Source organism: Heterodontus francisci, chromosome 4 (genome assembly GCF_036365525.1).
Source record: "Heterodontus francisci isolate sHetFra1 chromosome 4, sHetFra1.hap1, whole genome shotgun sequence".
In the NCBI taxonomy this organism is placed as follows: domain Eukaryota; kingdom Metazoa; phylum Chordata; class Chondrichthyes; order Heterodontiformes; family Heterodontidae; genus Heterodontus; species Heterodontus francisci.
In genome coordinates this window covers 53,013,883-53,040,671 of record NC_090374.1, presented here as the reverse complement: position 1 = coordinate 53,040,671, position 26,789 = coordinate 53,013,883, and the positions used below count along the sequence as shown (strand labels likewise).

The window sequence follows — 26,789 nt, the reverse complement described above, 5'->3', positions numbered from 1 at the left end:
GTAAACAAATTAAGTGCTGTTTCAGGAAAACACTTTGCAATTTTCCAAAACAGGAAGCAATTTCTTTAGTAGCACATTAAAAAACATATTTATCTGAGTTGGTTCAGAGTAGATGAATTTGGCTGGACGCATGTTAGACGTAAGCACTGAAATTAAACTTATTCCTGAGCAAGAAGAAAAATTTCACATTAAATCAATAAGACAGCATCTTAATTAATTTGATGACTATTGTGTTGTGGAGTTATAGAGACATCATTATATCTTTTCCAACTTCCTCACACCAAGTATCTATAATGCCTTTCACATTCGGATTCCCAGTCAGTGTGAGCTGCAGGGATGAGAGGCTGATTATAGGATGGAGAAGTTTTGGGAACATTGGTCATCCTGTGTGGGATTCTCTTTAATTAAGTCTTGGTAAGGAATAGGTTTCAGGTAAACTTCTGATGAAAGTCAACTTTTACAAAGTTGCATTGACTCCATGATTTGGGCTGCTGAATCACAATCATTTTGTAGATCTGCTCATGTGGAGTACTCTGCAACCAAAGATCTCATGGCACTATTTGAAGAAGTTGCTGTCTTGCCCAATATTTATCCCTCAACCAACATCAGTAAAACACATTATCTGCTCGCTATCACACTGCTGTGTACAAATTGGCTGTCATGATTCTTACATAGCTACACTTCAAAAGTATTTCATTGGCTGTAAAGCACTTTGGGACAATCTGAAGTCGTGAAAGGCACTATGTAAATGCAAGTTCTTTCCATATACAGTTTGGCTTCAAATGTTCACCTACCAGATTTCTGCAAAAGATAGTTATTTGTACATAAATACAAAAACATTTTGTATATTTTGCAATTAGATTAGATTAGAGATACAGCACTGAAACAGGCCCTTCGGCCCACCGAGTCCGCGCCGAACATCAACCACCCATTTATACTAATCCTACACTAATCCCATATTCCTACCAAACATCCCCACCTGTCCCTATATTTCCCTACCACCTACCTATACTAGTGACAATTTATAATGGCCAATTTACCTATCAACCTGCAAGTCTTTGGCATGTGGGAGGAAACCGGAGCACCCGGAGGAAACCCACGCAGACACAGGGAGAACTTGCAAACTCCACACAGGCAGTACCCGGAATCGAACCCGGGTCCCTGGAGCTGTGAGGCTGCGGTGCTAACCACTGCGCCACTGTGTTAGGTTTACTATGGTTATAAATGGAGATCAGGAAAAATTCAGAGAATGGATCCAGCACAGAATGAAGCCATGCATATCATCGTGTCCATGCCAGCTCTCTGCAACAGCAACTAAGCTAGTCCCACTCCCCCGCCCTTTTCCCATAGTCCTTAAAAAATGTTCTCCCCAGGTGCTTAACCAAGTCTCTTTTGAAAGCCTTAATTTAAGCTGCCTCCATCACTCTCTCAGGCAGTGCATTCCAGATCCTAGCCATTCACTGTGTAAAAAGGTTTTTCTTCATGTCGTCTTTAGTTCTTTTGCCATTTACCTTAAATTGGTGTCCTCTGGCTCTCAACCCTACCATCAAAGGGAACAGTTTCTCCCCATTTACTCTGTTCAGACCCCTCATGATTTTGAACACCTCTATCAAATCTCCTCTCAGCCTTCTCTTCCCTAAGGAAAACAACCCCAGTATTTTTTTTAATTCATTCATGGGATGTGGGCGCTACTGGCTAGGCCAGCATTTATTGCCAATCCCTTATTGCCCTTGAGAAGGTGGTGGTGAGCTGCCTTCTTGAACTGCTGCAGTCCATGTGGGGTAGGTACACCCACAGTGCTGTTAGGAAGGGAGTTCCAGGATTTTGACCCAGCGACAGTGAAGGAACGGCGATATAGTTCCAAGTCAGGATGGTGTGTGACTTGGAGGGGAACTTGCAGGTGGTGGTGTTCCCATGCATTTGCTGCCCTTCTAGTTGGTAGAGGTCGTGGGTTTGGAAGGTGTTGTCTAAGGAGCCTTGGTGCGTTGCTGCAGTGCATCTTGTAGATGGTGCACACTGCTGCCACTGTGCATCGATGGTGGAGAGAGTGACTGTTTGTGGATGGAGTGCCAATCAAGCTGGCTGCTTTGCCCTGAATGGTGTCGAGTTTCGTGAGTGTTGTTGGAGCTGCACCCATCCAGGCAAGTGGAGATTATTCCATCATACTCCTGACTTGTGCCTTGTAGATGGTGGACAGGCTTTGGGGAGTCAGGAGGTGAGTTACTCGCCTCAGGATTCCTAGCCTCTGACCTGCTCTTGTAGCCACGGTATTTATATGGCTACTCCAGTTCAGTAGCTTCACCAGGTTGACCCCTCATTTTGAGGTATGCCTGGTGCTGTTCCTGGCACGCCCTCCTGCACTCTTCATTGAACCAGGGTTGGTCTGCTGGCTTGATGGTAATGGTAGAGTGGGGATATGCCGGGCCATGAGGTTACAGATTGTGGTTGAGTACAATTCTGCTGCTGCTGATGGCCCGCAGCGTCTCATGGAGGCCCAGATTTGCATTGCGAGATCTGTTCGAAATCTATCCCATTTAGCACGGTGATAGTGCCACACAACACAATGGAGGGTATCCTCAATGTGAAGGCGGGACTTCATCTCCACAAGGACTGTGCGGTGGTCACTCCTACCAGTACAGTCATGGACAGAAACATGTGCAGCAGGCAGATTGGTGAGGACGAGGTCAAGTATGTTTTTCCCTCTTGTTGGTTCCCCCACCACCTGCCACAGACCCAGTCTAGCAGCAATGTCCTTTAGAACTCGGCCAGCTCGGTCAGTAGTGGTGCTGCCGAGCCACTCTTGGTGATGGACATTGAAGTCCCCCACCCAGAGTACATTTTGTGCCCTTGCCACCCTCAGTGCTTCCTCCAATTGGTGTTCAACATGGTGGAGTACTGAGTCATCAGCTGAGGGAGGGCGGTAGGTGGTAATCAGTAGGAGGTTACCTTGCCCTTGTTTGACCTGATGCCATGAGACTTCATGGGGTCCGGAGTCGATGTTGAGGACACCCAGGACAACTCATTCCCTACTGTATACCACTGTGCCACCACCTCTGCTGGTTCTGTCCTGCCGGTGGGACAGGACATACCCAGGGATAGTGATTGCAGTGTCTGGGACATTGTCTGTAAGGTATGATTCCGTGAGTATGACTATGTCAGACTGTTGCTTGACTAGCCTGTGGGACAGCTCTCCCAACTTTGGCACAAGCCCCCAGATGTTAGTAAGGAGGACTTGGCATTGTTGACAGTGCTGGGTTTGCCATTGTCATTTCCGGTGCCTAGGTCGATGTCGGGTGGTCCGTCCGATTTCATTCCTTTTTATTGACTTCGTAGCGGTTAGGTACAACTGTGTGGCTTGCTAGGCCATTTCAGAGGGCGTGTAAGAGTTAACCACATTGCTGTAGGTCTGGAGTCACATGTAGGCCAGACCAGGTAAGGACAGCAGATTTCCTTCCATAAAGGACATTAGTGAACCAGATGGGTTTTTACAACAATCGACAATGGTTTCATGGCCATCATTAGACTAGCTTTTAATTCCAGATTTTTATTGATTAAATTCAAATTCCACCTTCTGCTGTTGTGGGATTTGAACCCATGTCCCCAGAGAAATACACTGGGTCTCTGGGTTATTAGTTCAGTGATAATACCACGACTCCACCGCCTTGTAGATGGTGGACAGGCTTTGGGGAGTCAGGAAGTGAGTTACTAGCCACAGGTTTCCTAGCCTCTGACTTGCTCTTGTAGCCACGGTATTTATATGGTTACTCCAGTTCCTTTTCTGGTCAATGGTAACCCGTAGGATGTTGATAGTGGGGGATTCAGTGATGGTAATGCCATTGAATGCCAAGGGGAGATGGTTAGCTCCTCTCTTGTTGGAAAAGGTCAGTGCCTGGCACTTGTGTGGCTCGAATGTTAGTTGCCACTTATCAGCCCAAGCCTGGATATTGTTCAGGTTTTGCTGCATTTCTATACAGACAGCTTCAGTATCTGAGGTGTCACGAATGGTGCTGAACATTCTGCAATCATCAGCGAACATTCTCACTTCTGACGTTATGATTGAAAGAAGGTCATTTATGAAGCAGCTGAAGATGGTTGGGCCTAGGACACTACCCTGAGGAACTCTTGCAGTGATATCCTGGAGCTGAGATGATTGACCTCCAACAACCACAACCATGTTCCTTTGTGCTAGCTACGACTCCAACCAGCGGAGAGTTTTCCCCCTGATTCCCATTGACTTCAATTTTGCTGGGGCTTCTTGATGTCATACTCGGTCAAATGCTGCCTTGATGTCAAGGGCAGTCACTCTCACCTCACCTCTTGAATTCAGCTCTTTTGTTGATGTTTGAACCAAGGCTGTAATGAGGCCAGGAGCTGAGTGGTCCTGGCGGAACCCAAACTGAGCGTCACTGAGCAGGTTATTGCTAAACAAGTGCTGCTTGATAGCACTGTTTATGACAGTGGGGGGGTTGGAGGTGGGGTGTTGGGCAGGAGAACGCACCGGCAGCGGCCCCCCAATGGAGCATCACGTCGGGATTGCTGGGCCTGATCCTTCCAGCGGCGGCAGTGTGGCTCCGTGGCTTTAAATATTTAAATAAAGGACATGAATAAATTAACGTACCTTTCACTGCGATCCTGCTGGCTGTCTGCGATCTTCTGTGCAGCGGCCAGCCCTCACGCACCTTCACTTTCCCATCCAGGTAAAGCTGGCACCACCTTAGTGAGGAAGGGAGGATCTTAGGATTTCTCGTGTAGTGGGGGCGCAGGGGGGTGGGTGTCAACATTTATTTTCAGTGTAGTGGGTATAATGTGATGTCTCACGTTGAATTATCTTTCAAGGCTTTATTAAACTTCCTAGCAGGAGAAGATGTTGACTAATGTGGTGGGTTAAAGAAGTGTTGGAAAGCTTTGCTATAAGGATTGGTTGAGGCAAGATAGACATATGTTTGAAGCTGAAGATGCAGGGAAATAAGATAAGATTGGTGCACTGACAGCCCCTTTTCATGCTGTGAATTACTGTGGTTCCCTGTTCTAACACATACCCTTTCTAATTTGACGAAGAGACATTTGTATTTCCAGTCTACCTGGTGGTTTATATTTTTATTGCAAAAATATTTTCTATTCTTCTTCAGGTCCTACAATGCCATCCATCATTTGATGACTCAGGCAGTGGACAGGTGTAATTCTTCTAAATTTCTGCTACCTCTTGCACAAGACTATCTCCACTTCTGATGTCTCTGTCATTTCTTCTTAAGGGAATTGTCTCATCCGGAAATTAGGAACATACTCTGCATTCTCTGAGCAGGGTTCTCAGCTCTTTAAAAATGGCACCCCAGCATCTGCGTAGAGACAGCTGACGCCTTCACGGCGTCACTGAGGTTGCCCCGCCATGTGATTGGGGGCGGGGGGTGGGGGGGGGGGGTGGCCTGCCCTCTGTATTTAAATGAGCCGCCACGCTCAAGATTGCAGCGGCGTGGCGGCATGCAACCCATGCGTGTGGCCTGCCATTTTTCTCACCCGCTGCCGCTCCCAACGGAGGGAAAACAAAATTCAGCCCCGTGAGTGTATTTTCCCAATGCATCACCGATCCCTCCCAGGCACATTGCAGTTGAGACATATGCCAGCAGTGAAAAGTAGCATTAACCCCTTCCTACAGATACTAACCCCAATCGTCTGTAACCATTGAATTCCTCTATTCCAGTTTTAATGTCACAAGTGCCAGCTGTCTCTGATACTGTGTTGCGAAGATTTTAATTTGCATTGGGAGTCAAATAGGCTGTCTTTGTAAGTTATTAATTCCTCTTCACCACCTTCTGAACATATGCAAATCAAGGCAATTAGAAAGTTTCCAAGAGTAGCCTGAGGTAACTTTTTTCATCTGATTATTTTCATTTCTCCTTGTAGAGAACTGCTTGGCCTATGTTTGGCTCATTTCCATGAATAGAGAGCTCAAAGTATATCATATCTTTCAATAGCATAATGAATTTGGGCTTCGTTATGAAGCTTCTCTTTGACTTAGATGGAAATTTTGCAAGAAAGATTTCAAATAAACTGGAAAATTTCTTGCTTGAGGTTGTATATATACACAAAAATTCTACCAGTGATCAAAGCTGCTGAGAGCCAGCAATATTACTCCCTTTTCATATGTTTGTATATTCTTCATTTCCTTCTTAACACACACCACAAGTATCCAACCTGACTTGGTGTTGGGGAAATTGGTATGTGCAGCAACTGGCATATGACACAATCTTCATGAAATAGAAACAATCAGATCTATTTATAATATGTATTGAAACAAATTCCTCCTTGCAGTATTCCGGAAGTATTTTGCCAGCACTGTGAGTGTGATGGTATACTCCATAATGCATTAAGTGACAAGGCCATTTAAAGTAAAAATTAGTAACTGTTCTTAAGAACTATGGAGAAACGTTTTTTCTAATAAGAGCTTCTCTAAAAAAAAAAATACCGAGCAAATTGACAAATTCTGCCAATACCTGACTTCATAAAGTAACCTGAAGGGCACTTGTAGCCAAATGAGGCTTTCAAAAGGGAGAGTGCTTGAGTGCCTCAACAGACGATAGAGCCAACAACTAGACTAACAGCAAAGATCAAGTTAAAAAACAAAACAGGCCTTTATTGCAAGGGGATTGGAATACAATGGTAAAAATTGTATAGGGCTTTGGTGAGACCACACCTGGAGAAATGTGTGCAGTTTTGGTCTCCATATTTAAGGAAGGACATACTTGCATTGGCGGTGGTACAGTAAAGGTTCACTAGATTGGTTCTTGGGATGAGAGGGTTGTCCTATGATGAGAGGCTAATTAAATTGGGCCTACATTCTCTGGAGTTTAGAAGAATGAGAGGTGACCTCATTGAAACATTCAAGATTCTGAAGCGGTTGACAAGATAGACACGGAGAGGTTGTTTCCCTTGGCCAGGGAATCTAGAACATGGGAGCGCAGACTCAGGATAAGGGGCTGATCATTTAGGACTGAGATGAGGAGAAATTTCTTCAATCAAAGGCTTGTGTATCTTTGGAATTCTCTACCCCAGAGGGCTGTGGTGCTCCATCGTTGAATATATTTAAGGTGAAATAGACAGATTTATGGTCTGTCAGGGAACCAAGGGATATGGGGAGTAGGCAGGAAAGTGGAGCTCAAGCCATAGATCTGCCAATATATTGAATGGCAGAACAGGCTCAACGGGTCATATGGTCGACTCCTGCTCCTATTTCTTATGTTCTTATGGATTATCTGAAAAGAAAAGATAGCGGGAAAATGAGTGCTGGGATTGCAATGTGCAATTAACCAAATGGTCTACAATCCTATCCAAGGCCAAGACTGCGCCTATCATTATAAACACAGGGATTTTTATTTCATGTGGAAGCTTATTTATGTGGAGTTCTGATGAAAGGTTATCGACCTGAAACGTCAACTCTGTTTCTCTCTCCACAGATGCTGCCAGACCTGCTGAGTATTTTTAGCACTTCCTGTTTTTATTTATTTATGTGCTGTTTATTTATATGTGAAATCAATAGAAAAATGACTGAAATATGTGATAGACTAATAAAATTGTTAGCAATGTATCCTCATTCCTGGTTCAGCAGTTCCAATTTCATTTTAAATTGCTGTTTCAATTATTATTAATGGCAAAATGGGTTTCAGAAATGTCTAGTAATAAAAGTTTTGCAACTCTCCTGCTTGGACTCATTCATAATTGCCATCATTTCACAGGAGTACTCAAGAATGTGTGGGTAATAATATCCCATGTTCATTTATTCATATTTTATGTACAGAATTAATCAGTATTCCATTATTTTAGGAGGGGCACTTTCAACTGTAGATATTTGTGTAAGTGATTGCTAATCTTTCTGTACAGAGCGACTGCGTTTCCAGGATCAGCTGGTTTGCAGTAGTTTGGAGGAGAAACTGCGTATCTATGCAGAGATGGCTGAAAGAAATGGTCATGAAGAAGCAGGTCAGGAAACGCAGCTTTTGATCAGACCAGATACTGTTGAATTTCCACAAGCTGGATATTTATTGACTGCTGCAGTTAGGGAAGGTAGGAATATATTTATCCTTTTGATTGCAGTTATTTGTCATTTAATCACAGATTGCTGCTTTATAAAATTCAGATCACTTTTTAAAATAAACTTGATGAATTAGCTGAAATGCTGTTCAATTATTATTGTAATTTGTTTCATTTTTCTCCTCATTCTGCAGCTGAAAGCCTTCATACTTTACTGACATCTCAACCATGCAGCTACGCTCGGCAGCCACCGGAAAGTTTGGGAGAACCAGTGATGCCACACAAACCAGAAATATTTGGGAGCTTTAGTCATTATGCACCACCATCTACGTGTAAGTGGGTCTAAGCTAGTCACAGGGACTAATGCATTCATATGGATGATTATACATAAAGCCATAGTCATTACGGCACAGAAGGAGACCATTCTGCCAATCGAGTCCATGCTGGCTCGCTGTAGAGAAATCCTATCAGTGCCATTTCCCTGCTCTATCCCCGTAGCCCTGCAAGTTAATTTCCCTCAAGTACCCATCAAATTTCCTTTTGAGATCATTCATCGTCTCTGCTTCCACCACCCTCGTAGGCAGCGAGCTCCAGGTCATTACTAGTCGCTGCGTAAAAAAGTTCTTTCTCACATCCTGCTGCATTGCTTGCCCAAAATCTTAACTCTGTGTCCCTAGTCCTTGTGCCATCAGCTAACGGGAACAGCTTTTCTTTGTCTACCTTATCTAAACCTGTTATAATCTTGTACACTTCTATCAAATCTTCCCTCACTCTCCTTTGCTGTAAGGAGAACAATCCTAGCTTCTCCAACCTAACCTTCTGGTTAAAATCCCTCATCCCTGGAACCATTCTGGTAAATCTCCTCTGTACCCTCTCAAAGAACCCCACATCCTTCCTCAAGTGTGGTGACCAGAACTGGATGCAATACCCCAGTTGGGGCCTAACCTTGAGCTTTATAAAGGTTCAATTCTGTATACAAGAAACTCAGCCTGTCCTTGAATGTTACCAAAACAAAACTCATATATCAACACACACCTGGTCAGCCAAATATTCCACCTCCCATATATCTTGAAGCAGAAACTCTGGAATATGAACACTTCCCACACCTTGACAGCCTCTTTCAAAAGACCACCATTGATGAGATCTAACATCGGATCAGTTATACCAGCTCAGCCTTCTACAAATTACGGCAGCAAGTGTTTGACAACAAGGACCTGCACAAGTCAAAAAAAATCTTAGTGTACAGTGCAGTTGTCATCACCACAGTCCTGTACTGCAGTGAGACCTGAGCTATGTATCAGCAATACATAAGAGCACTAGAGAAATTCCATCAGTAATGCCTCCACCGCATCCTCTGGATTCATCAGGAGGGCCATTGAACAAATGCTAGTGTCCTTCTTGAAGCAAGCTCCACCAGCATTCAGGCAAAACTCCTGCAAAATCAACTTTCGATGGACAGGACACTGTGTCTGGATGGTCGAGAACCATCTCCTTCACCTTGTCCTGTTTTCTCAACTCTCAAATGGCCAGCTTTCCAGGGGAGGACAAAGAAAACACTTCAAAGACACTCTGAAACTCTGGCAGCATTGACATGGATGACTGGGAGGAACTTGCTTCCAATCGTTCAAAATGGCGACAACTTGCATCATGCTTCGAGACCAAATGCCTTATTATGAGGCAGAGCAGCGGCAAAGAAAAGGAAGCGAATCCTGCACGCCGGATCCCACTACCTTGTTTGAACTCCTGCCCCATGTGCCCAAAGATCTGCAGGTTGAGAATCGGCCTGTTCAGTCACCTGAAGACCCATGGCAGAAACTAGTGACCTTGAGTAGACGTCTTCCTCGAATTGAGGGACAGCCAATGATGACAGGTTCAGCATAACCTCCCAGCTTTTGTACCCAATACTTCTATTTGTGAAGCGTAAGATCCCATATGCTTTGCTAAGTACTCCCTCAATATATCTTGCCACCTTCAAAGATCTATGCACAGTACAGCCACCCCACTTCCCCTTTCTCCTTCCCTATCTTTTCTGAGCACTTAGGACTGAATTTTATAAGCCCACCTCCTGATTTACAGCTATTATTGGAATTTTTTTTATATCCTCTATAGTGAAGGCAGAAGCAAAATATTTTTGTTCATTTCATCCACCATTTCCTTATTATCTACTATTAACTTCCCATTCCACTCTCTAGAGGACCAACACTCACTTTACTTACTCTTTTCCTCTTTAAATACCTGTAGAAACTCTAGCTATCCATTTTTACATTTCTAGTTAGCTTCCTCTCATACTCTAATTACTTTCTCCTGATTAACCTTTTAGTCATTCTGTGCTGTTCTTTGTATTCTGAGCAATCATCTGACCTGCCACTCACCTTTGCGCAATTATATGCTTTTTCCTTAAGTTTAATGCTTTGCTTTCCTTAACTTCTTTAGTTAACCACAGATGGTGGGTTCTCCCCTTAGAATTTTTCTTTATAGTAGCAATATACTTATTCTGAGTATTCTGAAATATCCCCTTAAATGTCTGCCACTGCCTCTCTGTTGATCTATCTCCAAGCCTAGTAATCCAGTTCACTTCAGCTAGCACAGCTTTCATGCCCACATAGCTGCCTTTATTTAAGTTTAAAATTCTAGTCTCAGACTCATTTTTCTCTCTTTCAAACTGGATGTAAAATTTAATCATATTGTGGTCACTGCTACCTTGAGGTAAAGGCCTGTTCAGGTCAGGGAAATAAACCCAATCCGAACTCGACAGGACCACATCGGGCCTGAGCCCAACCCTGCCAGAGTCCTTCCAATTTCTCCCGCGCCCAAGCCCTAGCCCGACCTGACTCGACCACCAGAATGTTCTCTTTACCTACCTTATGACTCCGAATCTGAAGGAAGCTGCAGCATGAGCATGATGATGTCATAGAGACGCTCACTCACTGCGCAGACTCAGAATTTCCCTCCTTGATGTCCCGGACTCCCAGCTCAGGTAGGTTTTTCACTTTTAACACTTCTTGCTGTGTGTGTCCGACCCGAGCCCGAAAACCGGACCTGGAAGAGCGACGACACATGTCATCGGGTTCGGGTAGGGTAGCAGGCCTTTACCTAGAGTTGCCTTTACTCTGAGGTCATTAATTAATCCTGTCACATTACACAATACCAAGTCTAATATAACCTGCTGTCTGGTTGGTTCCAGAACATGCTGCTCTAAGAAACTATCTCAAAAGCATTCTATGAGCTCCTCATCCAGGCTACTATTGGCAATCTGATTTTTCCAATTAATATGTAGATTAAAATCACCCATGGTTATTGCCGTCCTTTTATCACAAGCACCCAATACCTCTTATTGTATACTTCGTCCTACATTGTGATTACTGTTAGGGGGCCTGTAGACCACTCCCACTAGTGACTTGTTTCCCCTAGTATTCCTCATCTCCACCCAAACTGATTCTACATCCTGATCTCCTGGACCAAGGTCATCTCTAACTATTGCAGCAATTGATTAACAGTGCTACACCTTTACCTAGCTTCCTATTCTTCTTGAATAACATATACCCCTCAATATTCAGGACCCAATTCTTGTTATGCTGCAACCACATCTCCGTAATGGCTATCGGATCATACTTATTTCCATCAATGTGTGCTATCAGTTCATCTACTTTGTTCTGAATTTTATATGCATTCAGATACAGAAACTTTAGTTTTGTCTTTTTCTTATCTTTGTAACATCTAGTCTTGACTGTTGGTGTGATCTTAGTTTTTTTTCTCTCTGTCCCTTCCTGCCATTTTCTGACCTTCATTTCCCTTATAACTATTCTGGTCTCCTGCCTTGACTCTACTCCTTGATTTGCCACATCTACCCATGCTTGATTCCTTTCCCCTCTTGTTTAGTTTAAAGCCCTCTCTACTTCCCTAGTTATACGGTTTGCTAGAACACTGGTCCCAGCATGGTTCAGGTACAGACCATTCCAACGGTACAGCCCCCACTTTCCCCAGTACTGGTGCCAGTGCCCCATGAACCGAAACTCACTTCTCCCACATCAGTGGAAGCTGCTGAGCTGCCAGCCTTCTGATTGGCCAGCTGCTCTTGGGGCAGGATCTTGCTCCTTAAAGGGGACAGCATCCATTAAATTTGGCCGTGCATCCAATAAAAGGCCTAGGAGGCGTTGCCTCCCCTGACCATCGGCCCCTCACTGGGACCCCTGTCGCTGAAATAAAATCTAGCCCATGGTTTGGATGCAGGCCTATTTTTCAGCATTTACACTGGGCCATTATGCCATTTACTGATATGCGTCCACAGGAACAGTATTTGTTCAGACAGCAATATGTATATTGCATTTTGTAATAGATAGTGTCAAACTAAGTGAGTCCATGACTTTTGTGACATTTAGGACTTCCTAATGTAATTATGAAATCATAGCAGTTTTGGTTAGGCTGTCTTATCACCCCTTTCTCTCTCTCTGTTTCTTGCTCCCCTCTCTTTTCTCTTTAGCTCCTTCTCTTTCTCATATTAAAGATCTTGTGTTTTCATGCCCAACTTGACTTCATATTGTCATGTTTGGCCCACTGGTGTGATTATAAACATCTTACTCCACCTTGCACAGCTCTGCTAAACCCTAGATTTCTCCTTCACAGAGGCAACAGATCAAAGGACACCGCCACAATGGGCTGAGTTTTACCAGCCCCTCAATGTCACAGATCGTAACGGGGGGGGGGGGCCTGGAAAATATTTCCGTGAGAGACCCACCACGCTCCACAACACCAAGAAGGCCCCGCCCCATATTAACGGCTGTAGCGGGGCCTCAGGGCAGCCCCTGCCCCGCCGCTTGCAACGGGACCTTCATTAAAATATTTAAATCTATTTAACTAACTGAACTAATACTTAGCTCGTCGCGACGGCCTTCCTGCTGAAATATTCCAGCTGGTTGTCGGAACTCACGCACCTTCAGCTCTCCATTCGGACATCCAAGGCGGAAAACTGGTGGGGAGGGGAGAGGAGTGAAATTTTCAGGGGAAAACTCTTCCTATTGGTTGTGGGGATGGTGGGAAGGGGTTGAGGGTCAAAGTAAGGTTCGGGGGGAAAGTTTGAAATCTAAAAAGAAGTTTTTGCGGGGGGGTGTGGGAGAGGGCAATTTACATATTGATTACTCATTGGGCTGTGGGAGAGGGAATGGAAAATGTGATTAAATGGCTATCTTTATTTTTCAAAATTCTGTAACTTTAAAAATTTAAATGAGTTGGAAGGGCCTGAAGCCCTTCAAAAATGGCACAGGCGCGGTGGCTCTGGACAGTGTTGCCGGGGATGGAGCCCCCGCCTCCTCTATGTCATTGGGGGTGAGCGGTTCGCCCGCTGCATGTAAATGAGTCGCTGCATGAAATATCGCGGTGGCAATGTGCCACATGTCGCGCGTGTGTGCACCTTTTTCCAAGCTTGCCGCCGGGAACGGTAGTGAGCAGGTAAAATCCAGCCCCATGTAGCCATCATCAACAGTGCCACCATCGTACTGTCAAATTCCAGGACCCCCCACCTCAATTCTGCCAAAGCACAGGATTTTCCCCAAATGCAGTTGAACCTCATTCCTCTTGCCAGCACTCATTTAATACTAGATATCTACCTCCAGTTGCGAAATCTTGCAGATCATCTTACTGTGTATTCTCAACTTTGAAAATAAATTTAGTTTTCATAGACTTGTGAAATTTGATCCCCAATGTAGTAGCAAAATTGCCAAAATACATATTATCCTGATATTATTCCATGAATGGCATAAACACTCCTTTTGTTTTAACACAGGAAATCCTCCAACACACTGAGCATACCACAGGAATTTTACTAGTAGCAAATTAACAAGAATGTCTCTGCACTATCTGTCAAAGTTCTGTATCGACATTTATAATGGAATTTGTCCATCGAAACATGAACATACAACTTCCCCCAACCCTCATGGAGGAGTTATGGCTGTAATTACACACGGCGGGCTGAATTTGTTAGGCCCACCGAAAATGGCGGCCCGCATGCCCAGGTTGCACGCCAATGAGCCACCATGATTCCAAGTGCAGTGGCTCATTTAAATAGCCAGGGCGGGCCACCCTGGCCTGTCCATCACTGGCAATGGCATCAGCTGCCTATGCGCAGGCTGTGACGCCATTTTTCAAGGGCTTTGAGCCCTTCACGGATTTTTTAAGAAAGCAGTAAACATTTATTAAAAGCAGTATTTTTGCACCTGTCCCACCCCCATAACCACAATATTAAATACTTGCCCTCTGCAGCCCAAAACACTTTCCTTTTTCAAATGATCTCCCCACCCCCACAAAGTGCATCAACTATAAACTTTATCCCTTCCCAGCACCCCCTCCACCAGTAAGAAGACTTTATCACTGCTCCTCCACCCCCGCACAGAAAAACTGACCTTCTCCCCCCCTCCCAACGAGTGTGGTGCCTCGATTCCCCGGACGGGGATCGGAAGGCACGGGAGTGCCGGCCAGTGGCACGAAGATTGCAACAGGACTGGAGGCAGAGGCGGGCTTGCAGTTAAGTCAGCTATGTAGATTCATTTAAATATTTAAATGCAGGAGCCATCGCCAAGCGGCGGGAGGGCTGCCATGAGGCCTCTTTGCCTTCGTGGAGATCGGGCCAGGCCCTGCCGATGTCGAGGTCCTTGGCAGGCCTCATCCAGGGGAATCCTCGTGCACACCCCGCCACAGATCCCGAGGCCTCTATAAACTCCAGCCCGACAAGTTTGCATACCGTTTCCATTATTAACGTAAACACAGACAATTATCATGGAGATATAAAAAATAAGCGCAGAATTTATGGAAATGTGTTCCAAATCACATCTCGCCCTGGTCCAGTTATCTTCTGGGGAGAATTTTATCCTCGCAGCGGGGCTCTCGATGTCTGGAGAAACCAACGCTGAGGTCCCCACGTTGCCTCTTTTCCGGAAGGCCTGCCGAATTTAGTGCCAATCAGGCACTTAAGTGAACTGCGGCTGGCCTTCCATCGAATTTAGGACCTTGTCACCGGAAGTCCTGCCCTTGGAGTCCTGGTCAATCAAGGCTGGCAGCTACAGTGCCACCGTGGAGGCAGTGGTTGCTGCTGGAGGTGACTGTACCAGAGCCTGAGGAATGTCACTGGACCCAGGCCTCAGGTAGGTCAGGGCGGGAGCTGTCTCACGGGGAGGTGATGAGGAGATTGGCAGCAAGGGCAGGGGGGTGGCCCTCAGCAGACTCCCCCCTTCCCGATGCCAGGTTCCCCGTTCAGGCACTGAGTGCCTTTTAACGAGGGACAGGCCCGGGAGCCGGAAAGCAGCCTGCACTGTTTTTCTTGCTGTGCTTCCGTGCACCAACAGGGCTGCCCGCCGCACGGCTAATTGCAGCTGCAGTGGGAAGAGTCCCTTAATTGGGGGTTAATTGCCCAGTTAAGGGTAATAATTGGCAGCGGGGCAAGAAGGTCATTCTCAGGCCTTCCCATCTTGGACTAAATTTTGGCGGAGGCAGGATGGTGACAGGAACCCCAACCACCAACCCAGCTGATTTTGTGCTCTCCCTGCCTCCAAACACGCCGGGGGAGAGCATAAAATTCCCTCCCAGTCACTAATCTTGATTCACCTGAAGACCATACATTGACTTTGACTGTCCATGTGCAAGACGATGGCAAATTGACTACCTTATAAATGTTCTGTACCATTTGTTAAGTAGTCGATTACAGCTCTTACAGGTGTGGAACAGACAATGTTATGGTTTCAAGGGTATCAGTACTGTTGGTTCTTTTATTAACTAAGGCACGTATTCAAAACTAGAACATAAAATCACACAGGAAATGTTTGTGTGTCTGCATATTTCAATGCTCATGTTATTAGCCAATACACATGGCCAGTTTTAGTGAAAAATCTATGAAATCTCAACATTTCTCTCTACTGCGCTCCCCTCCCAAGCATCGAGCCCATCCAGAAACATGATATATTGTGATAAATATGTTCTTCTGAGAGCCTTTTTCTCTTTGTCTCTATTCCTTTTAATACCCGATTGTAATAAGAACATCCATTACTCCCATTCTTGTTTGGCAAACCTAGGGTTTCTGTGTATTAAGTATGTTAGGTTTTAATAGCTTGTTAATTGAAAAAAAGGCACAGACTTTTGTTGGTTTGGTAAATGATAAGACTTCAAAAGTATGTTATAACTGGTAGTTTGTGAAAGCACACTCTGCCCTTAAGAAACCCACAAAGCACTGCAGACAGCATTCATTGGAGCTTGCTGTGTAACCAGTCCAGTCATGTTCATACAATATCATCTGCCTTTTTTTCAAGCATTGGTCAGAATGGAGTAAAATCTTCCAAACATGTTTTGGTTTACTTCGTTTTGTTACTCTTATACAGTGCAAGTCTCTACATTATCACCACCGGCCCCTGGCTATAGCTCAGAAGTCACCATAACAGGAAGACCTTTAACTGTGTGAATGAATTGAGCAGGTTTATTTTCGAGTTGGTGCTGGTTGTGCTTTACCCAAGCATTGGGAACCATGCAGTACTGGCATGGGTTTTTCACATTGTACAAAAGCAGCTTTAGATGGTTCTGGTTGGCATGTAGCAGTGTGTCAACATGAGCTATAAAATGTCACTTTTCTTGTATCTCCCTTTTAGATGCATCTGACGCTAAGAACCCAGGCTGGCAGTTACCGGTCACAGATTCGGTGATGAAACAGACAGGAGGTGCATGGTGTGGCTTTGACCCTCTGCTTTTGCAGACAGGCGGTGAACTGCACAGACCTAAATCAGATAACACTATACGAAAGGTAATTAGGTAGACAAGAGCGCGAATCAATCGTGATTAAGAAACCATTGCATTTAGATTCCCAGTGAACGGTCAGACCGCCAAGCTGGACAGTGACACCATCATTCCGACCTCCTCCTCATCCTGTGAGTCTTTACAGAGACATTTTTCATTGATCAGATTTGGACCAAAGCCGTAAAGTAGAATTTTGAATTTTGGTTTTCTGGCATGTTTGCAATTCTCTTGAAATGATACTTTCCTTGGATATTCCAGCATAGTAATCTGATACGAAATATTAATTGTTTATAACCTGAGCTACTTTATCTTCTGTAGATCCTTTTTTCCCCGTATAACCTTTACTTTGCTATTTATAGTGTTGCACAAAAAAGTTTTTCCCAGGGTGGAAGAGTCAGTTACTAGGGGACATAGGTTTAAGGTGCGAGGGACAAAGTTTAGAGGGGATGTGCGAGGCAAGTTTTTTACACAGAGGGTGGTGAGTGCCTGGAACTTGCTGCCAGGGGAGGTGGTGGAAGCAGATACGATAGCGACGTTTAAGAGACATCTTGACAAATATATGAATAGGAAGGGAATAGAGGGATATGGGCCCTGGAAGTGCAGAAGGTGTTAGTTTCAGCAGGCATCAAGATCGGCGCAGGCTTGGAGGGCCGAATTGCCTGCTCCTGTGCTGCACTGTTCTTTGTTCTTTGAATTGTGTTTAATCAAAAGGAAGCTTCTAAATTCAAAGTGGTCAGCATCAAAAGTCATGAACAATAAATATAAGTACTGATACTTGCCAAAAATGGACGACATCTGTTAGATTCATAAATGGATTCCAACTTGCAGTAATTATTTTTCCACGAGTTTCTATTTTCACTTCTTCCGTCTCCTGAGTACAATTCAGTCTAATTTGTCGGCCTGCATTTGAATGTTTGCCACATCTAGTAAATCATTAGCAGCGCAGGATGAGAATTCAGTTTTTTGGGGGGGATTTCATGTTGCGGATTGTAAAATTTGGTAAAATGAATCCAAAGACTTAATCCCACAGGTTTACACAAAAGGCTGTGTAGAATGATTGCCAGGGAACAGCGATAGACTACACAGGCAGACGGTTCCAAGCCTTTTGTGTTTGTGAGTCACTTAGGTGCGCACCATGGAGCATGGGGGCCGTATATAAAGTTGAAATGAATGTTCCCATTACTTTACACATATTACAAACTGTGGTTACTAAGCAATCTTGGAGTTCGAAATCAAGATTTATCCACCAGTAGCAACAGTGCTAAGAACCCCTTTCCAAACCGCCAGCCCCACAAAATGCAAACAGGACAAACTGGTGGAGCTGGACTAATTGGATAGCTCTCCAAGCAGGCACGCTGGGCCAAATGACCTGCTTCAGTGATTCATTGAGTAAGAAGGATCAGTGCAAAAAGAACTGTGCAGCCTGGGCTTTGTCAAGCAGTTTGCCAGGGCTCCTGGGCTGCCTGGTGTACGAGCCATAGTGTACAGGCCTCAGTACTTTTTTTTAAAGTAAGGTTGGGTGATAAATCAAATGCACATATCAATTTTCTCTTCTCCCCTTGACCCATATTGATCAAATTTTCAATATTACGACAGAAAATGGATCTGTACTCAGCCATCAGAGTGCCAAAGTTTGGATTCCCACTTCCTCTGGATCTTTCAGGAATACGCTCCATATTTCATCCTCAGGCCATCAAAAATCCAGTGGCCTCCACTAGACTACCAAGTAAGAAAGAAACAGACAAGCGGCAACAGTGGGAGAGTTATGCTTTGCCTCAGCCTGGGGTACGAAGGGAAAAATCAGTTCTTCGGGATCCCTGCTGGAAAATGCAATATCTGGATGGTGGAAAAGGACAGGATCAGGCTACACTTTCATGAAAGCAGGGGAAAAATTGAAGGAGGTGAAATAAATGAGTTTTAACAAGAACACTGACATCTACTTCAGCCACCAAGAAGAGCACTTTTCCCGTTTCTTATGTTGAAGGCACAAAGTAAATTTAAGAAAATTTATAATAACGGTACACAATCATCAAGGAATTTTTTTGTCTATCTCTCTGTACACTCTCATTTTCAAAAAGGGGAGGGCAGCCTAAAACCATAAGCATATGAGTGGGGAAAGCTTGTGTATTTGTAGAATACCCAGAATAATTTTATCTGTATCATTTAAGACTCATGGTAAGTATTCAATTTGGCTAATTTTTGGGGTTGGTTTTATTTAATTACAAAGAAGTCTTTATATTAAACTCTTCAAGAATTAGAGAACCTTATCTATGGTAGACTTTTGTGGGGAATGTCTGAAAACTGAAGGATGCTCCATTTCTGGAAATGACTCAGTTATCAAAGCGAGGCAATCCTTCTGTCATGCAAACGCTTATGGTCGAAATGAACTCTTAGAATTCGGCAAATATTTGAGTGTGACATTTTGGTGCTCTCATTGTGTGCTATGTGTGTTCCTTTAGAAAGTTTGCTGATAAACTTTACTCTGCTAATAGCACAATAGTGATGCAACAAGAACTTATAGTTATATAGCATTTTTAATGTAATAAAATAGCCCCTTCACAGGAGCATTATAAAACAAAATATGACACCAAGCCACAAAAGGAAATATTAGGTCAGTTGACCTAAAGCTTGGCCAAAGAGGTAGGTTTTAAGGATCCTCTTGCAGGAGGAAAGTGAGGTGGAGAGTCAGAGAAGTGTGGGTCAGTATTCCACAGCTTGGGGCCAAGGAAATTGAAGGCACAATGGTGGAGCGATTAAAATCACGGATGCACAAGGGGCCAGAATTAGAGGTGCGCAGATATCTTGGAGGGTTGTGGGGCTGGAGGAGATTACAGAGATAGGGGGCTGGATTTTAAAGCCCCTCCACTGTCAGGAACATTGGCAGGGGGGCAATGAAGATCGGTGCGGCAGAGGCCCGCCACTGATGGGGATAGGCCCCATGCTGATCTCGACGGCAAGGCCTCATGGCAGCCGCCTCACCACTTGACAGCGGGACTCCCATTTAAATATGTAAATTAATTTCCATACCTGATTTAATGAGGGTCCCGTCACCTCCTTGATCGCCACACCAATCTTCACTTGGGCGGCCGACAATGACGCGCCTTCAAATCCCCGTTCGGGGAAACATGGTGTGGGGAGTGGGGAGGAGGATTGTTTCTCTGTGCAGAAGTGGGAGTGGGGTGACATCGCTGCGGATGGGAAGGAGTAAAGGGCAAAGGTGCTGCGTTTTGGTGGGGGGAGGTTCAAATTGCTAATAAACAAATTCCGGGGTGGAAAAGGGCAGGAATGCTTTGAAATGCTATCGGGGGAGGGGGAAATGAACTTACTGAGAATTACAATTTTTTTTTTGGTCATTGAACTGACCTGGCTCTTTAGTTTTAAAATCTCCAGTAAGGGCTGTAAGCCCTTTAAAAATGGTGCCAGTGCCTGCACATTGGCGCCAGATGCCATTGCCAGCGACAGCTTCCCGCCCCCTCCACATCATTGCGGGGTTCGGGTGCCGCAGCCATGCAAATGAGCCGCCACGTTTGAAATTGCGGTGGCTCCGTGACGCGGTGCCTGTGTGAGCGGGCCAAATTTTTTTTATGTTCACCGCCTACTTCAACGACAGATTCTTCGAATCCAGCCCAGGGAGAGGCGAGGCCATGGAGGGATTTGACAACAATACTTGGTCGTGCATTTCAAACTTCCACACCACTGAAATCGGATCTCAGCTGTGCTGCTGCAGGGGAACACTGCAGTGATCATACGATTCCTCTAAGGAACAGGAGAGTCATTCATACTACTATAGCTAAGATGAGCTTTTAAGTCTGAAATAAACTTCACTTAGCTAAAAGTCACTAGTGAGAAATTATCCCAAACAAAGATTAATTACGAGACATGTACTGTAATTACAAAGGGTTCGACAGCACAGAAACAGGACATTCGGCCAAACTGGACTACACTTTATGCTTTGCATAAGCCTGTTCCCACCTTACTTCATCTAACCTATTAACATATCCTCCTATGTCTTTGTCCCTCATGCGCTTCTCTGGCTTCCCCTTAAGTGCATCAATGCTATTTGCCTCAAGTACTCCAAGTGGTAGAGCGTTACACATTTTAACAGCTTTCTGAGTAAAGAAATTTCTCCTGAATTCCTTACTGGATTTATTAATGACTATCTTTTATTTATGGCTCTGAGCTTCAGACTCCCCAATAGTGGAAACACCTTCTCCATGTGTACACTATCAAACTTCTCCATAATTTTAATGACCTCTATCGTGCCACCCCCTCAGCCATCTCTTTGTTAGTGAAAAAATCCTCAGTCTGTAATAAATGGCAGCATGGTGCATGCGCAGTCAGAAGGCCCACTTTGAATCCTGACTTTGGTATTCAAACTGCTTGCTATGGGTCAGTTTTCAAGTTTCTGACTGTGCCACTAGATGGAGAGCCTTGTTGTGATATAAACTTTCTCATTGGACTAAGTGCTCTGTTTACAGCTGCTGGTTCACGACATGCAGGTTTTCTGCAAACATGGGAAGCCAAGATAAATTTGCTGGATTCACCAAGGCTTGTGTACTTGATTTTGTTTGTACTGGGTCTTCCAGGAATTGGCTTTAGAGAATCAAGCAAGTTCACTTTGTTGTTGCTGTTGGCTGTGTGAGATCCATGTATCAGGAGCCAGTGGCTCTAACATATCTGTAGTGCAATATAATAGCAGCTATAGTTGTTTACATCAGTAACTCTCCTGCATTTCCCTTTGGCTGACTTAGAACAGCATTACAGCTGTGAAGAGTTCAGGGGCTCAGATTCTTCCACACTGTAAGCTTAAAAAATTGCAGTAGGGAATTGAAAAGGCAGCAAAAGTCTGCTTCTTAATATGAAGGATATTTCTACCTACACCAAATTAAAAATGCTATGTATTTAAGACTATACTGTCTAAGCCAGGAAGTATAAAACAGGAAACGTAAATTAAGATTGTGTGGAAAGCAAAATCAAGATTTGGAAATCCAAATGGGATTAAGAGATAAAAGAAAAGTTAAGAAAGAATTATTTTAATTTTTTCACATCTCCAACACCAATTATCTTAGGGAATGAGATTCCACTCTTGTAAATAATGTTTCAGAGCCAGAGAGGTTGTTTGGCACTTATCACGCCATTAAAAACTCACCTACTCTGAATGCACCAGTCCTAACTTTTTCTAGCAACTTTAGCAGGAAGCTAGTAGGCAAGTAATTGAAGTTCATGATGTTGCATCATTTCAGTCTATTGGTGAGGACTGGGTGACACCCTGTGGAGGAGCCAGGTATCTCTAACAGCAACTTCTGGATTTCTGTATTTAACAGTGCATGTGAGCATGTTAGAAATTACTGTCTAATTTACCTCTTTGTAACATTGAGCGCTGATAGCCTCACTGTTATTTTTATTGCAAAATTGGCCCAATATGTATATATAAAAATTACATTACAAATGGAAATTCAACATTTGTCTATGCTAATATATTTAAAATATATGTACCTTAAAAATAAAATACAGGCATCACTTTTAATAAAAATTCTGGGCAGCCAGAAGTGAATAAAATCCACATTTCTCACCAGATGGAAATAAGTGTACTGTGCATGTGTCAGCATTCTCACTCTTCAATATTCACACCTTGCAAAGCACTTACTGTCTGAGATACATTACAATTGCAATACTGATCTCAGAAAATAACTAAATGCAGCAGCATAGTGTTAGAGTGGTTTGGAGCATCAGGATATGGTGCCACACCGGTGGGGGGAATATAGTGCTCCCTTAGACCACTGAGTTCCCTGTCACAGGTATGCCGTTATTCAGAAAAATGTTGAGCGTAGGCCGAGTACTTTCTCACAAGAAGTGAGAGAAACTGGTGCTTGTGTTGCATGATTGAGAAGATTTAGACAGGTCTCCCTATGGCACCTGGAGAATTGGGAACAATATAGAAAAAGAAAGGAAGAAAGAATGTGCATGTATATAGCGCCATTCATGACCTCAATATGTCGCAAAGCACTTCTTAGCTAATTAAGTAGTTTTGAAGTATAGTCGCTATTGTAATGTTGGAAACGTAGCAGCCAATTTGTGCAAAGCAATGTTCCACAAACAGTAATGACGTAAGTGACCAGATAATTTGTTTCAATGATGCTGGTTGAGAGATAAATGCAGGCCTCCCCAGCTCTTTCTCGAAATAGTGCCTTGGGATCTTTTACATCTAATTGCGACAGGGCCGCAGTTTAACAACTCATCCAAAGACAGCCCCTTGAACAGTGTAGCACTCCCTCAGTACTACACTAGAGTGCCAGCCTAGATTTAACAATCTATAGCCTGCACGTTAGAAATTTTCATATCTCCCAGAATCAAAGAAATTGTAGTTCATATAGCTTTCAGCTTAAAAAAGAACAGAAGAAACTGAAATGTCAAATCACTTTGCTCCCTCGTACAGATCATTTATCTGTGATCCATCATTCCTACAATAATATCATATGTTTATATCTGGCTCAATGATAAATCCACATGTCTGCACAAGACATAACATCGACAAAAACCTACATTTATATAGCACCTTTAATGTAGGAACCATCCCAAGGTACTTCACAGGAGTGTAATCAGACAAAAATTGACATTGAACCAAAGAAGGAAATACAGTAAATGCTTTATTTTTCCACACTTTACCAACCGGCAAGCTCTATTATCCGGAATTTCCAAAATCTCCCTAACAAGTCGCAATAGTAGCAACCGAATTCCATTCTGCACCTCCAGACATCTCCCAAAGCTCTCCAGGGCCGTATTTTCCCGAGTGCAGTTGATTGTTCTTGGTATTAGTTAGTGATGCTGCCAATAGTCATCTTGGTGGCTCAGCGGCAGTCCATCTTGTTCATATCCACCATTGTGTTAAGTGTGTTGTGGTGTCTTCTTGTACTTAGTTTTAATTGTAAGAGAAATGATTACATACAATTATATTGTATTGCCTTGGTAAGTACAACTCTTTATTAACCAGAATTTCAATTATCTGGCACCTCTAAGGTCTGGCACACGCCGGATAACAATTGGGACAGAAACTAAAACTTTGGTCAAAGAAATGGGTTTTAAGGAGGGTCTTAAAGGGGGATGGGAGGTAGAGGCAGAGTGATGTTGGGAGGGAATTCCTGAGCTTAAGGCTTAATTGACTTATGGCATGGCCACCAATGATGGGGCTGTCCAAGAGGTCAGAGTGGAGAATCGCAGTGTTCTTGGAGGTTTGGATGAGGTTACAGAGATGGGGAGTGGTGAGGCATGGAGGAATTTGAAGACAAGGCATTGGTGGGCCTGTAGCCAGTGTAAGTATGCAAGCACAGGGACGATGGATGAGTGGGACTTTGTGCAGGTTGATACATGGGCAGCAAAGTTTTGTGTTGAGGCTCATCCAGGACTGAATGTTGAACAAGCAGTCTAAGAACATATTACTTTAAATTAAACTGCAGGGGTCTAGAGAAGTTTTGGTGAGGTAGAGCTGGGTGCTTAAGCCCTAATACGAAGTAAAGGCCTGCTTGGGTCTGCAATTGAAACCCGATCCGAGCCCGATAGAACCACATCCAACCCAAGCCCGACCCGGCCTAAGTCCTTTGATTTTTTCCCGCGCCCAACCCGACCCGACCCGACCACCTGAATGAAGTTGATGATATTAAACAGGTTGTGCTCTACGTTGGATGGAATTGCTCACTGCAGACTAGTGCTGAGTCCGGATGCATGTTTCCCGCCTTGGCGTCCTGGCTGTCACTGTGTCCAACCTGACCCGAACCCGAATGCTGGACCCAAAAGAGTGACCCGACCCGACCCGAACCCGACACATGTCGTCGGGCCCAGTCGGGTTCGCGTTGGGTAGCCATGCTCTAATACGAAGAAGTATTTCCTTTAATTGATTTATAAGCTGAAAGTAGATTCTGAGATCTTTTCAATTTGCAATTCTTTTGTCTGCCACAAGATGGCAGATGAATAAAGGAGAATGTTCTCGTTTATTCTAAATTTTTTTACACTGCTTCAACTTCTGAAGTTACTTTTTTCTGAGTTTCTTTTCCAAGTTGCATTATTAATTTTTCCAGATTCGGCAATAGCACAGTGTTTTGTCAAGAAATTAAATTTATCCCCGGGCAATAATACATACAAAGAATCGACAAAACAGGATCTGACTATTCGATCCAACTGGTATATGCCAGGGTTTATGCGCCACATGAGCTTCATCTTACCTGCTCTAAAAGTAGTTTTAGGCGGGGCTAAAGTGTGGCAAGTCAAAGAGACTTAACAGTTGGCAGGAAAAAAGACAGAGGCGCAAGGGAAGAGCCAACTGTGTAACAGCCCCGACAATCAAATTTTTCTGCAGCACCTGTGGAAGAGCCTGTCACTTTAGAATTGGCCTTTATATCCACTCCAGGCGCTGCTCCACACACCTCCAGGCGCTTACCCATTGTCTCTCGAGATAAGGAGGCCAAAGAGATATGCGCCACATGAGCTTCATCCTACCTTCATCATTCCATATGTACAGTTTTTTTTATTAGTGTTTCTTGTATAAATATATTCATAATAACTCAGCCTCCACTTAACTGACACTTTGATTATGTCCAGACAATAACTGCTTCAAATTATATTATAACACATCCCTCATCTGCTCACTGAAATGACAATAGAAGCAGGAGGGGCATTGACAATGTATCTTGCCATAGGCAGGCTGCCAGTTGCTTGTGCACTCGTAGCCCCATTGTTTCCAGCAGTAGAACAAATTACTGATGCAAGCCACCTCCACAACCAAAACAGATGAATTTCTGACCCCTTTGTCCTTTAAAGCCTTTTGACTTAGTAAAATTCTAGGAAATACCAAACATAACTGTTGTAGCTTGGCTTCAGAACTTCAGGTCACAAGGTAATTACATTTGCAAAAGGCCATTTGGCCCAGCTCAGCTCATCCTTCCAGAAAGGTTTTACTCTTCTCCCCCAACTGTAGCATGCAATTGTTAATTAAATAATTCCAGGATTTTTTGACTACTCTATCTGGAAGTTTATTGATCGCTCTGTGTGTGAAGGAGAATTTCCTGATATCCATCCAAGACCATCCTTTACTAGTTCAAGCCTTTATTCCCTAGTTGTACTTCAGTTTAATTGAAAGTAATATTTCAGGTTTAGTTTTTCCATTCCCTCAAAGGTGATCAAATTCATATACTGGCTTTGGAAGGGTTACAGCAGAAATTCAGTAGAAGGATACCAGGTCTTAAAGTGCTATATGATGAGGTTGCATAAACCTGGCTTATATTGCATTGAGTTTAGAAGGTTGAGGTGTGATCTCATCAAGGTATTTAAAATTATAAAGAGGTTTGATAGAGTAGATACAGAGAAAATAGGAGATACAGAACAAGATGGCATAATCTGAAAATTAGAGCTCTACCACTTAGGAATGAAAATCACTAAGCGCTTTTCACACAGGGTGATGAAAATCTGGAACTCTCTCATGAAAAGACTGGACATTGGTCAATTGAAATTTTAAAGATTGAGGTTGCTAGATTTTTGTTTTGTAAAGGTATCAAAGGATAAGCAACAAAGGCGGGTAAATGGAGTTGAGGTACAGATCAGTTAAGATCTAATAAAAGTGACTGCAGACCCACAGCAATGTGGTTGAGTCTTAAATGGCCTAGCAAGCCACTCAGTTCAAGGGCAATTAGGGATGGGCAATAAATGCTAGTCTAGCCAGTGATGCCCACATCCCACAAACGAATAAAAAAACATTGAATGGTGGAACAGGCTCGGGAGGATGAATGGCCTACTCCTGTTCCTACATTCACTCTTGTCAGTGTTGAGCTGCAGGAACTTCCGGCTTTTCAATGACTTGGCAAAAGACTAGCATAGCAGCAGTTAAGGTGGTAAGTCCAAGGTTGCAAAATGCATCTTGTTCAATAGCCTAGATTTTCTGATTGGTGTTCTTTTAATGCCAGTGGTGGGTTACTGCCAGAGTTAAAATAATGTAGATCGAATCTCCT

At 43.8% G+C, this 26,789-nt stretch overlaps 1 protein-coding gene across 4 annotated transcripts in view; it reads left to right on the top strand.

Moving 5' to 3' along the window:
* Nucleotides 1–26,789, top strand: part of arhgef28a (Rho guanine nucleotide exchange factor (GEF) 28a) — a 564,358-nt gene that overhangs the window by 442,859 nt on the left and 94,710 nt on the right. For 3 of the 4 annotated variants that reach the window (XM_068029539.1, XM_068029540.1, XM_068029543.1), the window contains 3 exons: nucleotides 7,876–8,058; nucleotides 8,220–8,357; nucleotides 16,650–16,801. In XM_068029539.1, the coding sequence (XP_067885640.1) occupies nucleotides 7,876–8,058; nucleotides 8,220–8,357; nucleotides 16,650–16,801 (473 nt within the window). Of the gene's footprint in view, nucleotides 1–7,875; nucleotides 8,059–8,219; nucleotides 8,358–16,649; nucleotides 16,802–18,390; nucleotides 22,328–26,789 lie in introns of those variants that run through there. The other variant, XM_068029541.1, reaches the window with a different exon arrangement.